The sequence below is a fragment of the Sceloporus undulatus genome, chromosome 7 (assembly GCF_019175285.1).
Source record: "Sceloporus undulatus isolate JIND9_A2432 ecotype Alabama chromosome 7, SceUnd_v1.1, whole genome shotgun sequence".
Taxonomy (NCBI): Eukaryota; Metazoa; Chordata; class Lepidosauria; order Squamata; family Phrynosomatidae; genus Sceloporus; species Sceloporus undulatus.
Window position 1 is genome coordinate 24495003 of NC_056528.1, and position 16227 is coordinate 24511229.

General features: G+C 47.6%; 1 protein-coding gene across 1 annotated transcript in view; it reads right to left on the minus strand.

Annotated features, from left to right (window-relative positions):
* The window catches only part of ONECUT3 (one cut homeobox 3), a 38039-nt gene extending 22504 nt beyond the window's left edge, over positions 1-15535 (minus strand). Inside the window, exons 1-2 of the mRNA XM_042478798.1 lie at positions 15494-15535; positions 14299-15394 (exon numbers count right to left, since the gene is read on the minus strand). Of these exons, the coding sequence (XP_042334732.1) occupies positions 14299-15394; positions 15494-15535 (1138 nt within the window). The remainder of the gene's footprint in view (positions 1-14298; positions 15395-15493) is intronic.
* Positions 15536-16227: the final 692 nt, after the last annotated feature.

The following is a 16227-nucleotide window of genomic DNA, read 5'->3' on the forward strand; positions in this document are numbered from 1 at the left end:
GATTTCTGATACTAGAAGATTGTCAGGTAAGAAAGTGGCCTGGCTCTTAGGGAGAGTTTGCCTTTTGGGGACTACATCCCCCATCATCCCCAGCCAGGCTCCCTTCTGGGTGAAACTTCTGCCCATGTCCTTCTTATGGAAGGAAGGCACAGCCCTGGTCTTTATTTATTGGGCCAGCCGATAATTATTGATTAGGTTCGATTCACTTCGAGTCAGGAATAAGGTGAATGGGAAAGAGAGAGAGGAAAGGAAGGAAGGAAGGAAGGAGAGAAAGAAAGAGAGGGGAAGAAGGGAGTGAGGGAAAAAAGAAGGAAGGAAGGAAAGAGAGAGGGGGTGGAAAAAAGAATAAAGGAAGGAAGGAAGGAAGGAAGGAGAAAGAGAGAGAGAGAAGGAAGCAAGGAAGGAGAGAAAGAGAGGGGAAGAAGAGAGTGAGGGGAAAAAAGAAATAAGGAAGTAAAGAGAGAGGGGGTGGAAAGAAGGAAGGAAGGAAGGAAGGAAGGAAGGAAGGAAGGAAGGAAGGAAGGAAGGAGAAAGAGAGAAATGGAAGCAACGAAGGAGAGAAAGAAAGAGAATGGAGGGATGGAGGGAGGGAGGTCGGAAAGAAAAAGAAAGAAAAATAGAAATAATAAACGAAGGAAGGAAAGGGAAATAAGTAAAAAAAAGGAAATAGAAAGGAAGAGAGGAAAAAAGAAAGAGAAAGGAAAAAGTTCGAAACGTAGGAGCAGGGAGGAGAAAGAAAGAAAGAAAGAAAGAAAGAAAGAAAGAGAGAAGGGGTGAAGACAGGTGGGCAGGCAGGTAGGAAATGAAGGAGACAAGGGAGGGAGGAAGGATGAGAAAGAAAGGGAAGGAAGGAAGGAAAGAGGAAGAAGGAAAAGGAGAGAAGGGAGGCCAGGAAAGCGGTGGAGGGTGCTCCTTCTTTCCCGAAGGGCCAGGAGAGAGAAAGCCAAATCCAGCCCCTGCCCTTCCTTGCGAGTCTCTCTAAAGGAGGCCATTGGGGGTTTGGGCCCAGTTTCCTGGGAGCCCCAACTGGGGCATCTCCCTCCTGATCCGATCTGGTATGATCTCGGAAGCTAAGCTGGGACAGCTCTGGATGGTACTTGGATGGGAGACCGAGGATGAATCCCCAGGTACTTGGAGGCTCTATTTCAGACACGTAGATTGTCAAAACCACCTCTGAGTCTTCCTGACCTCAGAAAACCCTCTGAACCACATACACAACCTCAGAACACACACACAGACCATTACTCCAGGAAGGAGTATTATTAAATATTACCATGATATTGCTATTCATACGCCATTTTCTCCTCCTCTCCCCAGGAGCCACCTGCAACACGAAAACCCAACCCCAGAACACAGTGTTAGAGCTACCTAATATCTGTATAGATATATCACAGCCTCCTCCTTACCTCCTGCCACAAAAACACACACAGATTATTATCACATCCACCCAATATTTAATATCTCACAGCCTCATCCCTATCCCCTCCAGAAACACACACAATAGGAAAGATGACTATATACACAAAATGTTTATATTCATATATCATATCCCCATTCTTATCCCCTTCACCCACAAAGGGGAATATTAGTATAGCTACATAATATTTATATTCATATACCATATCCTTATTCTTATCCCCTCCGGAAAGACACGCAGGCAGGGAATATTGCTATATATACACAGTATGTATATTAATACTGTATGCCATATCCTTATTGTTATCCCCTTCACATACAGGGAATATTATTATATGCTAACAATGTTTATATTAACATACCATATCCTAATTCTTACCCCCTTCACATAAAGGAAATATTAATATATACACACATAGTATTTATATTAATACCATATACTTATTCTTGTCCCTTTCATATACAGGGAATATTATTATACATACACAATATTTATATTAATATACCATATCTTTATTCCTAACCTCTCTACAAACTCACATGGGAATATTGTATTACATCTACACAACATTTATATTACTATACCATGGTCTTATTCTTTCCATGCCCAAATGTACTGAGAAAATATTATTTATATCTACACAATATTTGCATTAATGTGTCATATTGTCATCCCTCAACACCTTTTGACGACCCAAGGAAGGCCAGTATTATATCTACACAATATTTATATATCCCCCTGAATTCTATTGAGGCATCAATGGGATTTACTCCTGGGTTGATCCATTGGGGCCAACCCGACTCTGTTCGGCATTCACACAGTTGTATATTCATTTTTACACACACACACAAAATAACAGAAGGAAGGTCATTGTTATCTGCACAACATTTCTATGAATGCATCATGATTCCCATTTTCTCCTGCAAAATAAAATAGAGAATGCACTTGATTCTGTCATATCTAGGTTTTGCACCTGCAAGCAAAAAAGCAATGAATATGAACTCTCTCTGTCTATATATATATATGTGTGTGCATACACACATAGAGTTCATATGCATGGCTTTTTGCTTGCTAGTGCCAAATGTAGATATGAATATTGCATAGATATGATCAGATGCGTCCTCCTGGGCATCCATATGTATGTATGTATGTATGTATGTATATGTATTCCATTTTTGACTAGGTAATTTCCCTTCCCAGATCTCTCTCTCTCTCTCTCTTTCCATCCCTCTCTTTGTCCTTTCACCCCACACTCCCTGCCTCCTTTTTCTTATTCCCTCCTCGATTGGGGAGATGTGTTTGTCAATATTCCTGCTCTCGCTGTTTTGTGCACCAAATCGATTGCTTGGCTGATATTTTTTCCTCTCTCTCTCTCTCTCTCTCTCTCTATCTCTCCTTCCCTTCCTAAAGGTTTCTGGCCAATTCTTTTCACCAAGCAGTCTCCATATATATATATATATATATATATATAAAAAGATATTTCCTTGATGCAAAATGCAAAAACCAGCCAACCAAGATGCAATAACCTTGATGCAAAAATGCAAGGCCACATCTCCCTTAGAATTCTGTTTAAGGGAAACTCAACCAGTACTTAGCTTTGTACTTTGGGAGTTGACCAGCCATCCTCTATAGGATCCTCATGTATCTTGCAGTCAGATCCTCATGTATCTTACAGTCAGAACTGCAAAGCTGGAGAAAGATGGAGCAAGGAAGAAAGGCCATGCATCCACACTGCACAAATAATCCAGTTTGGCACTGCTTTAACTGCCATGGAAGTCTGGGAATTGTAGTTTTGTGAGGTAACTGGGCTTCCCTGACATTTGGCCACAACAGACTTGTTTGCTTTCAAGTCCTTTCCAATGAATGGCAACCCTATCCTGAGGTTTTCTTGGCCAGGTTTCTTTGGAGGGGGTTTGCCATGGCCATCCTCTGAGGCTGAGAGAGTGTGACTTGCCCAAGGTCACCCAGTGGGTTTCATGGCCAAGTCAAGATTTGAATCCTGGTCTCCAGAGTCACAGTCCAACACCCAAAAATACAACGGTGCCATTTCTTTCATTGGGTACAGAATCCTAGAGTTGGAAGGGTCCTCCCCAGAGGTCACCAAATCCAAGCCCTCACTCAATGGAGACTCTCCAGGCAGTGATTCCCCAGCTTTGGCCTTCCATGTGATTTGGACTCCATTTCCCAGAATCCCACACAACTGGACACGATGACTGAGGCTTCTGGGAGCTGAAGTCCAAAAAACCTAGAGGACTAGAGTTTGGGAATCACTGATTGCTAAAGCATCCCCAGCAGGGAGCTGTCCACTCCACTCTTTTGGAAGGCCTCCAGAGAAGAAGACCTCGCCATCTTTTTTAGGTCATTGGTTCCACTGTCCAGCCATCTCTTACCATCAAGAAGTTCCTTCTAATGTCCAACCAAATCTTGGACCATCGTAGTCTCCATTCTCTGAACTTGATCTGACTTGTCCATATCCTTAAAATGAGAAATGAATGCAATACTCCAGATGAGGCCTGGCCAGAATAGAACAGAGTGGGACTATGGCTTCCCTTGACTTGGAAACTATGGTTCTATGAATGTAAGCTAAAACAGTATTTGATTTCTTTGCTGCAGCATCACATTGCTGGCTCACGTTCAGCTCCTGTTCAAGACCAATGATAAAGATCTCACAAAACTACAAATCCGAAGATGCAGGACTATTAAGCCAGCATGCCATAGTGTTTTGAGTGTTGGACTAGGACTCTGGAGACCAGGGTTTAAATTCCTGCTCAGCCATGGAAACCCACTGGGTGACCTTTAGGTGAGTCACACTTTCTCAGCCTCATGACAAGGTGTCACCCTTATGCAGAGTGATCAGCTGTCCTCACCATCAAGGAGGACAAGGCACTGCAAAATGGAGGACATTCAAGAAAGATGGAGGCCATTGCCAAATAAAACCTTGAAACACTCACCTAAATACAAATCCATGCATCTTAGTCACAGGCTCAAAATGGAGGACCTTTTGAAACTCCTCCTGGACAAAATGGAGGACAGGTCTTGGAAAAGGAGGATGGCTGGTCACCCTGGCCTTATGGGACTTGAAGGCACACAACCACAACTCCCAAAGGACAAATACTCCCAAATAAATCAATCCAAAATCCAAAACACTTCTGGTCCCGAGCATTTTGAATAGTCCAAACTCCAGGGACTTTTCTGCCTGCGTTGGGTTTACTTTATTGATTAATTTCCAATCTGCTAATTTTGCATTGTAGCTAATTCTGAATAGTCTAGATTTCTGCATGGACTCATGGACCTGAGACCCAGAGCATGCTGGGAATCCTGCAAATCCCCCAGATATTCTTGGACTGCATCTCCCATTGCTCTCAGCCTGGCTGGGGCTGCTGGGACTGGCAGTCCAACCCCATCTGTAGTTTTGGACCTTGAGGAACTTGGGAAAGCCATACCTCCCATGTACCCCTTTCTTTCACCTTTCCTCCTCTAGCTTCTTCCCTCCCCTTTTCAGAATCCAGAGTGACTCCGGATTGGCAAAGCAAGCTAGGTACGCTGGGAGGAAGAGGAAGAGGAAGGAATGGGGGCGGAGAGAAAGGAAGGCAGGGATGGATGGATCGATCAAGAAGAGGGTGATGAATTAGGGTTATTAATCAATGAGGATTGGAAAAGCCAAGTGGCCCTCCCCTCTCCATGGAGAATGAGGCCTTTAAAAGCAAATTGGAGGAAGGAAAGAAGGAAGGAAGGAAGGAAGGAAGGAAGGACCCTCATTTCCTTCTTCCTCCTTTAGGGATTAGAAAGGAGGAAGACCCCTGGCAATGGGGCAGAGGGGGGAAGGAAGAGAGAGAGAGAGAGAAAGAGAAAGAGCTGGAGGGGGGAGAAAGAAGGGAAAGGAAAAAAGGGAAAGGTAAGAGGGAAAGGAAGAGGAAGGAAGAAGAAAAGTAATGAAAGGAGGTGAAGGGAAGGGGGATAAGGGAGAAAGAAAAGAAGAAGAAAAAAGAAAAGGAAGATGAGGGGGAAGGAAAGGATGAGGAAGGGAGGAAAAGGAGAGAAGGAAAGGAAAGAAAGAATGAAAGATGAACGAAGGATGGAAAAGGAAGGGGAAAAGGAAGAATTCTCCTTTCTCCCCCACTTTCTGTCTTTTTCTATTTCTCCTTCCTTCCTTCCTTCCTTCCTTCCTTCCTCTCAATCTCTTTGTCTTTTCCTTCCCAATTTCCCCCTTTCTTTCCCCTCCTTCCAGCCTGGCTGGCTGCCTGCTTTCTCTTTCTTTCTAACCATCTTTCTTCTCCCCTCCTCTTCCTCTTCTCCCTTTTCCTCCTCCACTCCTCAGAACTGGGGATCCAAACTAGATTTTCAACCCGCATTCGACACGCTTCCATTTCCCCACTTGGCAGGGCCCTGCTCCCTCGACCAGCCTCTTTCTCTGGCTGCAGAGGCCTTGGGACTCTTCCAGTTTGGGCTTTTCACCTTGATATTTGTTTTTATTTTCTCAAGTAAAGCTCTATTCAAAACAGAAAAGGAAATCGCAGCCATTCAAGATTTCCTCTTTTTCCTTCTTTGCTGGAAGAAGGGTTTTAAAAAACAGACCAAGAGAAGAAGAGAGAGGAGCATTTTATTTTGGCAATCTTTATATATATATTTTATATAAATAAAATAATCAAAGTCTTGTTCTGGTCACAACACACACACACACACACACACACACATTATATGGATCTAAATATATTTCTCTTCCCTCTGTCAATCCTTTCCTTCATCTGTCTTCGTTCAGTCTTTATTTCCTTCCTTCTTTTTCTTGTTTCTTTCTTTTCCTTCCCATCCCTTCTTTCCTTCCTTTCTTTCTCTTTCTACTTTTTCTCCCTCTCTCCCTCCCCTTCCTTCCTTCCTCCCTTCCCTCCTTCCCTTTCTTGTTTCTTTCTTTTCCCATACCTTCCTTCCTTCCTTCCTTCCTTCCTTCCTTTCTTTCTTTCTTTCTTTCTACTTTTTCTCCCTCTCCCTCCCTTTCCTTCCTTCCTTCCTTATCTTTCTTGTTTCTTTCTTTTCCTTCTCATCAATTCTTCCCTCTTCCTTCCTCCCTCCTTCCTTTCTACTTTTTTCTCTCTTCCTTCCTATTTCTTTCCTTTCTTCTTTTCCTTTTCTTTTCCTTCTTATCCTTTCTTTCTCCGCCTCCCTCTTTCTTTCTTTATATTTATTTCTCCCTCCCTCTCTCTTTTCCTCCTTATTACACACACACACACACACACACACACACTCTATCCATTTTAAAGTACAGCTTCAGTTTCACTGGAGGAGAAAATTTCGCACTCCAACGAATATGGTTCTTCTTTCAAATAAAAGAAGGTCATGGCTTGGTGGCCTTAAACGGTCGAAAGACTCAACCCTTCCCTCAGAACCGACTGGGCTACACTCTCTCAGCCTCCTCCGGGGAAAGCCATGGCAATCCCCCCGAAGACATCGGGCCAAGAGAAGCCCCGGATGGCTTCGCTTGAGGCTCGCCAGAAAGTCGGAAACGAACAAAGAATGACCATCTTTATGATCATGTTGGTAAGATGATATTGATGCGTAATAATTATAATAATCATAATAATAATACCACTATCACAAGGGCACCCCAAATCATAGGCAGAAGGGCTCAGGAAAGCTGGAGAAGGGAGGAACGGGAAAGAAAAGACACAACAACAACAACAACAATCCAGTAAATAATTCCCAGGAACCTGATTGATTGCCTTCCTACTTCCCTTCCTTTGCCTCCTCTCGTCTTTCTTTCTTCCTTCCTTTTCTCCCTTCCTCCTTCTTAGTTTGTTCTTTCTTTCTTTCTTTCTTTCTCCTTTTTCTCCCTCTTACTTAGTCTTTCTTTCTACTTTTTCTACCTTCCTCCTTCTTAGTCTGTCCTTTCTTTCTTTCTCTTTCTTTCTACTCTTTCCCTCACTCCCTTCCTAGTCTATCTTTCTCTTTCTCTCTCTGTCTCTTTCTCTACTTTTTTCTCCTTTCCTCACTCCCTTCCTCTTTGTCTGTCTTCCTCTTTCTTTCTTTCTTTTTCTTTCTCCGTTTTTCTCCTTCCTTTCCTTCCCTCTTCAAATATCTTGACTTTAGAGTCGCCATAAAACCGAAATGAAGTCACACAACAATTATATATATATATATATATATATAAGCATTATATGTAGCATTATTTACTACCTGTATAGATGATATAATAATACATCGCAATCGGCTATCTGATTCTATATGTATTGAGAGGTATCTGGAGCCATACAATAATACTTTGGTTCTGGGTGTGCATACCTTTAAGTCGTTCCTGACTATATATTATATGTGTGTGTGTTCATGGGGGGGGGGGGATTATAGAGAAAGGCTCTCCGAACAAACCTTGCCAAGAAATCAGGGTCGCCATAAATCCAAAAAGACGAAGGCACTAACCACACATTAAAAACCCCAACTCAGTGTTATCTATCATATTATAAACTTATATATTAAATATATGGGATCTTATGCCTCTTATATATTATGTCAATGTTGGAAACAGAGATTGTTTTCAGCTCGGTTTCATATTTTTGCCACTGAGGAAGACCGAGGCTGAAACATATAATAATGATTAACAAACAGTAGGGAAAACATAACACACACACTCACACACATATATTATGGTCTGCTTATATATAATAATGATTAACAAACAGGGAAAATATAGTGCATATATATATATATATATATACTGTTTGCTCATATATAATACAGCATGCATATATATATATATATCCTGCTGTTTGCTAATCACGCCACTATTTAGATAGATAGATTATACAGAGAGAGGCTATTGTACAGTATAATATATTGTATTAATATAGATATGTATATGAATAACAAGGGCCTAAATACCCCAAGTCCACAGGGGACTTGACGGCACACATCCATACAGGTTTAAATCTGTCTGCTTTCGGAAGCTAAGCAGGGTCAGCCCTGGCTGGCCCTTGGATGGGAGACCGACCGCTCCTGTAGGCTGTATTCCAGAGAAAAGAACTGGGGGGAGGGGCTGCCTCTCAGGATGCCTTGCGTAGATGTCTCTGGCCCATCTCTCCTGGGTTTGGAAACGTGCGTGTCAAGCGTCACGTGTGAATGAATGGCCTCCCCCCGTGAAACCTTGCCAGCAGGCCTTTCTGCTTGGCCCAGATGGGCTTCCAGCTGGATCCCTTCCAGTGCCATTTCCAGAGGCGATGGGACGCTGCCCAAGTGTCATTAGTCGCCGTTTTGGCACCAAAAATGTCCCCTTTTTGGACTCCTTGCCAAGGGTTTCCCTTCCAGGAAAGGTTTGGAACCAGTTTGCATTCAGAGGAGGTTTGCCACTGCCTCCTTTTAAGGCTGAGAGAGTGTGACTTGCTCAAAGGCCCTCCCCAGGGAGGATTCAAACCCTGGTCTCTCCTTCAGCCTTAGGATGCATCTACACGGTAGAAATAATCCAGTTTGACTCCACATATCCGTCCTATGGAATCCTGGGACTGGTAGTTTTTCCACAGTCTTTTCTGGTTTCTCTGCCCAAGAGTTCTGATGCTTCACCGAACTACAAATCCCAGGTTTTTGTAGAGTGGAGCCATGTAAGAGCCCCAGTCAGGTTTGAGCATCAGAATATGACTAGAGAGGAGAGTTCAAATCATGTAGACCCTCCTTAGGCAAGTCACACTCTCTCAGCCTCAGAGGATGGCAATAACAAACCCTCTCTGAACAAACTTGCCCAGGATAGGTTCACGTTAAGGCTCCCATAAGTTGACTGGAAGGCACACAACATTAACAAGGAGAAGAGCCTTGGCAGTCAAAGCGCTTTCAAACTGCATTACTTCCACAGTGCAGATGCACCAGAGAGGTTGCCTTTTGCTGCTCTTCTGCCTTACCATCTCAGGTCAGGGGACTGCAGCTGAGGTAGGCCTATAATATGTCATTCCTTGGATACACTCCTACAAGTAAAGCCCTCCATCTGTGGATGATGGGATAGGTCTCTGATTTGGACAGAGAAGGAAACGCTGCTTTAGTTCTCCCTCTTTTCTCTCTCCATGCACACACAAACCCACAGCCTCCCCTATGGATCCTATAGACAGAGAGGCTGGGAAGGAGAAGGATGATGGGCTCCAGCCTGTCTGGGGGTCTCCAAAGGGGTGTAAGGAGATACTGCCAGTATTGCTACTGGAGGGAGAGAGAGAGGGAGGGAGGGAGGGAGGGAGGCTGGGGGCTGAGGAGCCTTGTTCCCAGTCCTTGCCTGCCCTTGGCCTTTGGGCACCATCAGGCGCCTCTAGCTCTGGGAGGCAAGGGAAGGGCCACTGCTCACCAACCAAGGCCTCCTATGCTTTCCTCCTTGGGAGCCAGAGACCTCACAATAGCTAAGGAAGAAAGGCTGAAGGGGTTTGGATGGAAGAAAGAAGAGAGAGAGAGAGTTAGAGTGGTAGTCTTTATGTAGGTGTGTATATTTGTTTGTATATGTAGGCATATGTATATGACTAGATGGATGGATAGATAGGTACATATATAGATAGATGTACAGATGATAGGTAGATGAATAGATAGGTAGATAGATACATAAATAGGCAAGCATGCAGACTAGCAGATAGATAGATAGATAGATAGATAGATAGATAGATAGATAGATAGATACTCTATTGGGTAGCTGGATAGACAGGTGGATGGGTGGATGGATGGACAGACAGCTAGACGGGTAGACAGGGAGATATGCCAGATAGATAGATAGATAGATAGATAGATAGATAGATAACTTGGTGGGTGGACAGATGGACAGACAGGCTGATAGAGATGACAGCTAGATGACAGATAGATGATGAAGGTGAGGCTGGCTGCCCGGAGAGGCCATCTTTCTGACAATGCCTTGGAAGGCAAGGCCCTCCTAGGCCCAGCCTTGGACCAGAGTGAGGCAATGGCCTCAGGCAGCAGATGCTGAGGGGTGGAGGGGGGTCCCAAGGCATCCTGGACCCGCCCATGGCTTCAGGACTAGCTGCATATATTGTTGTTGGGGGCCTTCATTTGTTGGGGGGGGGGGTTGTCATTGCCATCCTTTGAGGCTGAGAGAGCGTGACTCAACCAGTGGGTTTCCATGGCCCAGCGGGGATTCAAATCCCCCCCTCGTCTTCCCAAAGCCCTAGGCTGCATCTATACTGCAGGATTAATGCAGTTTGACACCACTTTAACTGCCAAGGGATTTGTAGGGATTTGTAGTCTGGAGAAGTGCCAGGCAGAGGAGGTTAAATGACCTTGTAAAACTACAAATCCTGGGATTCCATAGGATGGAGCCACAGCACTGAAAGTGGTGTCAAACTGGATTATTTCCACCGTGTAGATGCACGTGAGGTATGTGTGTGCCTTTTGCTCCAAATTCAACCCTGTCCATCTCTTTTCCTTCATGGAGCCTGGAGTCTCTCCCGCTCCCTTTCCATATGCAAAGCGTTGCCTTGGTTATAGATAATTGATCGGCTCCGCCATTTGTAAAATGAAGGAGCGATAGTATTGATCCAGAGAGGGAGGAGGGGGAGGTCAGGGGGATCAGCCGATTTTGACCTATTCAGCAACATCAGAGCCCAAGGAGGGAGGGAGGGAAGGAGGGAAGGAAGGAGGAAAAAGAAGGTCCTTCTGGAAATGCAGGTGAGAAAAGGGAGGGAGGGAGGAATAGAAGGCCAGGGAAGAAGTGAGGAGGAAGGAAAGAAGGAAGGAAGGAAGGAAGGAAGGAAGGAGGAGGTGGAAAGGCCCTTGAAGGGAGGAGGAAGGAATGAGAAAGAGGGGAGGGGAGGAAGGAAGGAGTAGGTCCTTCTGGAAATGCAGGTGAGAAAAGGAAGGAAGGAAGAGAGAGAGGGAGGGAGGGAGGGAGGAATAGAAGGCAAGGGAAGAAGGAAGGAAGGAAGGAAGGAAGGAAGGAAGGAAGGAAGGAAGGAAGGAAGGATGGGGAAAGGCCCTTGAAGGGAGGAAGGAGTGGAGGAAGGAATTGGAAAGAGGGGAAGAGAGGAAGGCTGTAAAACAGGAAGGGAGGGAGGGAGAATAGGAAATATGAGGTCGGAAAGCAGGAAGGAAGGAAGGCGAATGAGAGAGAGAGAGAGATGCAGGGAAGAAAGGATATAAAATACTGTATGAAGAAGGAAAGCAAGGAGGCAGGCAGGCACAAAGGAAGAGAGGATATAAAATATGAGGGAGGGAAGCTATAAAATATGAGGAAGGAAAGAAGGATATAAAATATGTGGGAGGGAGATAATAGGGAGGAAGGAAGTTTGGTTGGTTTAGCATATGAGGAAGGGTGGGAGAGATGGGTTGAGGAGGACTCCTAGATCTGGGGTCCTAAGGGCCATATAGCCTGACCCCCTGCCATGCAGGCATACCCAGTTTCCTCCCTCCTGAAAAACGCCCCTCCAAGCTCTGTTGAAGATCCTCCAAAGAAGGAGAAGCCAAGAGGAAAGAGGGAAAGAAGGAAATGGGCTGAGAAGAAAGGCAGACAGAACATAAAATCAGGAAAGGATAGATTTTCTCCTCCTCCATTTCCTCTTCCTCATTCCTTCTCTTTCACACACACACACACACATACACAATCTCCCTTCCTAGGCACCTCGCCTTGACAAAACAATGCCTTGGCCTGCCTGCCTCCCTCCAGCCCCAGCCAAAGGTTAGCCCTGTGGAGCCGATTAATCCGTTAATTGGCCCTATAAATTAATTAATCAAGGAGTTCCTTCTCCTCCCAGCCAAGCAGGCCTCGCTCTCCAGAAGGATCGGGAGCTTTTATAAAGCTCTTCCTTAAGAGAGAAAGGACTTTCTCTGTGTGTGTGTGTGTGTGTGTGTCTGGTTGGTAGAGCTGGACCTTTTGTGTTGTTAGTGTTGTTGTTTATAACCAATTAATTGATTCATCCTTGCCAAAGGTGATCTTTCAAAAACTGCTTCTTCTCATTTTAAATATGAATATACCTCACCTAGAGCCTTGAGGAAAGGAAGGAAAATAAATACTACTACTATTATGACTATTAGTAGTAGTAGTAGTAGTAACAGTAGAAGTTCTTTCCTTCCTCTCCTATTACTATTAGTACTAGCACTAATAAAATTAGTATTACTTGGGTGGGGCAACAACAACAGAGCCTTGAGGAGAAAAAAGAAAATACTAATGCTGTTATTAGTATTATTATTATTAACACACGTACTAATAATATTAGTATTACTTGGGTGGGGCAACAACAAAAACAGAGCCTTGAGGAGAGGAAGGAAAGAAATACTACTACTAATATTACTATTACTACTACTGCTAATAATAATAATAATTTCCCTGCAGAGAAGTTAGGCCTTTACTCACATTCATGAGTGGTTTACTCACTGATGTTAATCTCACCTGGAGTAAATCCACTGAAACAATAGGATTTAAGTTTGACCCTTCAGACGCACAAATAAATCAATACTTCTGATTTTTTAAATGTCATTTTGGGCCCCTGAGGATCTTTTTGTTAGTGCCCAACACAGTAGATCCAGGGAATCCATAGGGATTACTTGTAGGTTGATTCCCCATGTCAACAATTGATTCAGTGCCTCTACTCCAGGGAGAAGACACCTAGGAGGATTCAGCTAAGCTTCAGTGCTAGAGGTCTAATGCAACCCGGGCCCAAAAATATACACCTGGATAGAGTCCTCAATGACAAGTTGAAGACACACACAACCACAACATTGTGTGTGCCACAATCCTCCTGGGAGCAATGGGTGCTAAAATGGTAATCATCACACACCCCTGAAAGATATAGGGATGGAAGGATGGGTAAATGGGTGGATGAAAGGATGGACAGGGGGATGGAGAAGTGGATGGATGGACGGATGGATGGACAGATGAAAGATTAATAGGTGGATGGATGGGTGCATGGATGAAAAGAGGGATATTGGGATGGAGAAATGGATGGATGAAAGGAGGGATAGATGGATGGAGAAATGGACGGTATGTACAGCGCTGTGTAAATTTACAGCACTTTATAAATAAAGGTGGTTAATAATAATAATAATAATAATAATAATAATAATAATAATAATAGACAGATAGGAAGATGACAGATAGATACTGGCTGTCAGGATCTAAAGAGGGCGCGGAAGAAACGCAATCGCCCCGGCTCCTGCCTGCGTTTGCACGGGTCTTTCTTTGACCCGCGGGGGAGGCATCCCCACGTGCCCCCAAGGCCCCCCTCCCTTTCTTCTCTGCCAGAGACTCGGTCTTCCCTCTGGACCACTGGGCCGGCCAGCCTTCCCTCTAAAGCTTGCTTGAAGCTCAAGCGACTTTTGCACGGCTTTTGAGGAGTTCCCGACACGGGGCTAGGCTGCCCTTCTCTCTCTTTCACAGGGACAGGCCTCTCCCCGGAGCCCGGGTGGGTGGTAGGGGCCTCTTTGGCACCTGGAGCCCCTCTGCCCCTGGGACCAAGGGAAGGCTGCCCATCCTGTCCCCTTTCTTCCCTGCTCTCCGGGCAATTTCTCTGGCCTAACCATCTTTTCCTTCCTTCCTTCTTCTTTGGGGGAGAGGTTTAAGTTTCCGACAGGTTTGAACAAGAGGAGAGACCCTGGAAGAGGCTTCCCCTTCTGCCCCCTTTCAGTTCACACAATCTATTTGGACAATCCCTTCCTAGGCTCCCTCCAGACTGCAGAAATAACCCGGTTTGGCACCGCTTTAACTTGCTGTCTGGCTCAAGGCCATGGAATTCTGGCAGTTGGAGTATGTTGTGGGCCCATATTCCATAGCCTTGAGCCAAAGAGTCAAAGCGGTGCCCAACCGGGTTATTTCTGCAGTGTGGAAGCCCCCCCCACGCCTGCCCCTTCCTCTCCCAGCCCCCCTTGGCTGTGCCTTGGGCCCTCCTCCCCCGGAGCCCTTGCTCGGGGCGGGAGGGCTGCTTGCTTACCGGCGAGCCGGAGGGCGGACATCCTCTGGAACTCGGGCTCCTGGAGCCACTTCCACATGCGCCGGAAGGTCTCTCGGCCGGACTTGAGCTTGCTCCAGGGCTTGGGGTTCCTCAGGAGGTCGGAGAGGGTGCCCTGGGAGCGGCAGAGGATCCGCTGGGCGAAGATGGCCTGCGGGATGCTGTAGCGCTTCAGCTCGGCCGTGATCCGCTGGGCCACCTCCTTGGTGTTGATCTCCTCCACTTGCCCTCCGCCGCCGCCGGAGGAGGACGAGGCCTGGGCCCCGGGGACCGAGAGCTGCTGCTGCTGCTGCTGGTGCTGCCGGTCTCGCTCTCCCAGCAGGCCTTGGGCCGGGTGCGGGGGGCCGTGCGGGTGCAGGCCATTGAGGGCCGGCAGGAGGCCGGAGCCCGGGCTGCCCAAGCCGCGGGCCAGGTGCTCCTCTCCGCGGGCGGCCAGCAGGTGGGCCTCGAAGCCGCTCTGGGGTCCGGCGCCGTAGGGCCCCAGCGAGTGGGGCGGCGGGGGGTGCGGGTGGGGCTGGTGCTGGCTCTGGTGCTGCTGGGGCTGGTGGCCTCCGCCGCCGTTGTGGAGGGGCCCCAGGGGTCCGTTGGCCAGGGGCGAGAGGGGCTGCCCCATGGGCCCGGCCAGTTCCTTGGCGTAGTGGTGCCCGTAGAGGTTGCCCATGGAGGCGGCCAGGCTCCGCTCCTCCCGCATCAGGGTGAAGCTCCCGCTGACATTGCCGGAGAGGCGCTGGGCGGGATGATGGTGGTGGTGGTGAGGGTGGTGGTGGGGATGATGGTGGTGGTGGTGGTGGTGGGGATGGTGGTGGTGGAACTTGTCGGAGACGGTGGCGATAGGGGGCAGGTGCTGGAGCGGGGTAAGGGTGGTGTAGGTGCTCATGCCCGAGGGGGACTCCCCGCAAGCCAGGCTCATGGCCGCCGCCGCCGGGTGCAGAGGGGGCGCCCCCAGCGGAGAGGCCTCCGGGCGGTACTCCCCTCCCGAGCCCTCCAGCAGCGAAGCCATGCTCGGTACCAACGGAGCGGGAGCCCGAGGAGGAGCGGGAGGCGGAGGGGAAGAAGGCAACAGGCTCCGCGGGAGAGGCTGCCGGTGGAGGGGCCCCGACGAGGAGGAGGAGGAAGAGGAGGAAGAAGAGGAGGAGGAGGAGGAGGAAGAAGAAGCGCCCAGGAGGTCGCCGCCCGCTTGGTGGAGGCTGCTGCCCAGAGCCTCCAGGCTCAGCTCCATGGCATTCTCGGCCCCCTCCGCTTCCTCTTCCTCCTCCTCTCCCTCACTCCAGAGCCTGGGCCATGGCAGCGGCAGCAGCGGCAGCAGCAGCACCCCCTCCGGAGCCCCTCCGCTCTTCCTCCTCTCCTCCTTCTTTCTTCCTCTCCCTCCTCCTTTTTCTCTTTCTCCTCCTCTCCTCTTCTTTCTCCTTCTCTTCTTCTTTTCTCCTCCTTCTCTTCCCCCTTCCCTTTCTTCCTTCCTCGCTGGGCTCCTCCGATCTCCAATGCCGCCGCTGCCGCCGCTCCGAATCTCTCTGCTTCTCTCTCTCTTTCTCTCTCTCTCAGCTCTGCCTTCCGTGACGTCAGGGCTCCCCCTCCCCCCCACAGGATCCACGGAACACGCGCGCCCCCGTTCCGCAGGCTCGGGATGCTGGGGGGTTGTGTGTTTGTGTCGTGTGTGTGGTGGGACAAGCTTGGTCCATGAGAGGGAGGGAGGGAAGCCAAGGGGAATGGCCATCTGAGCAAATCAATGGGGCTGGGCTGGAGGAGGCGTCGCTTGGGGGGCAGAGGAAGAGGGGAAGGGGAGAGGGAGGAAAGGTGTCAAAGGAGGAGGAGGGAGGGAGGAGAAAGGAAGGAAGAAGCTGAGGAAGGAAGGAGAGAGAGAGAGAGAGAGAGAGAGAGAGAGAGAGAGAGATATGCCTAGAGGAAGGAAGG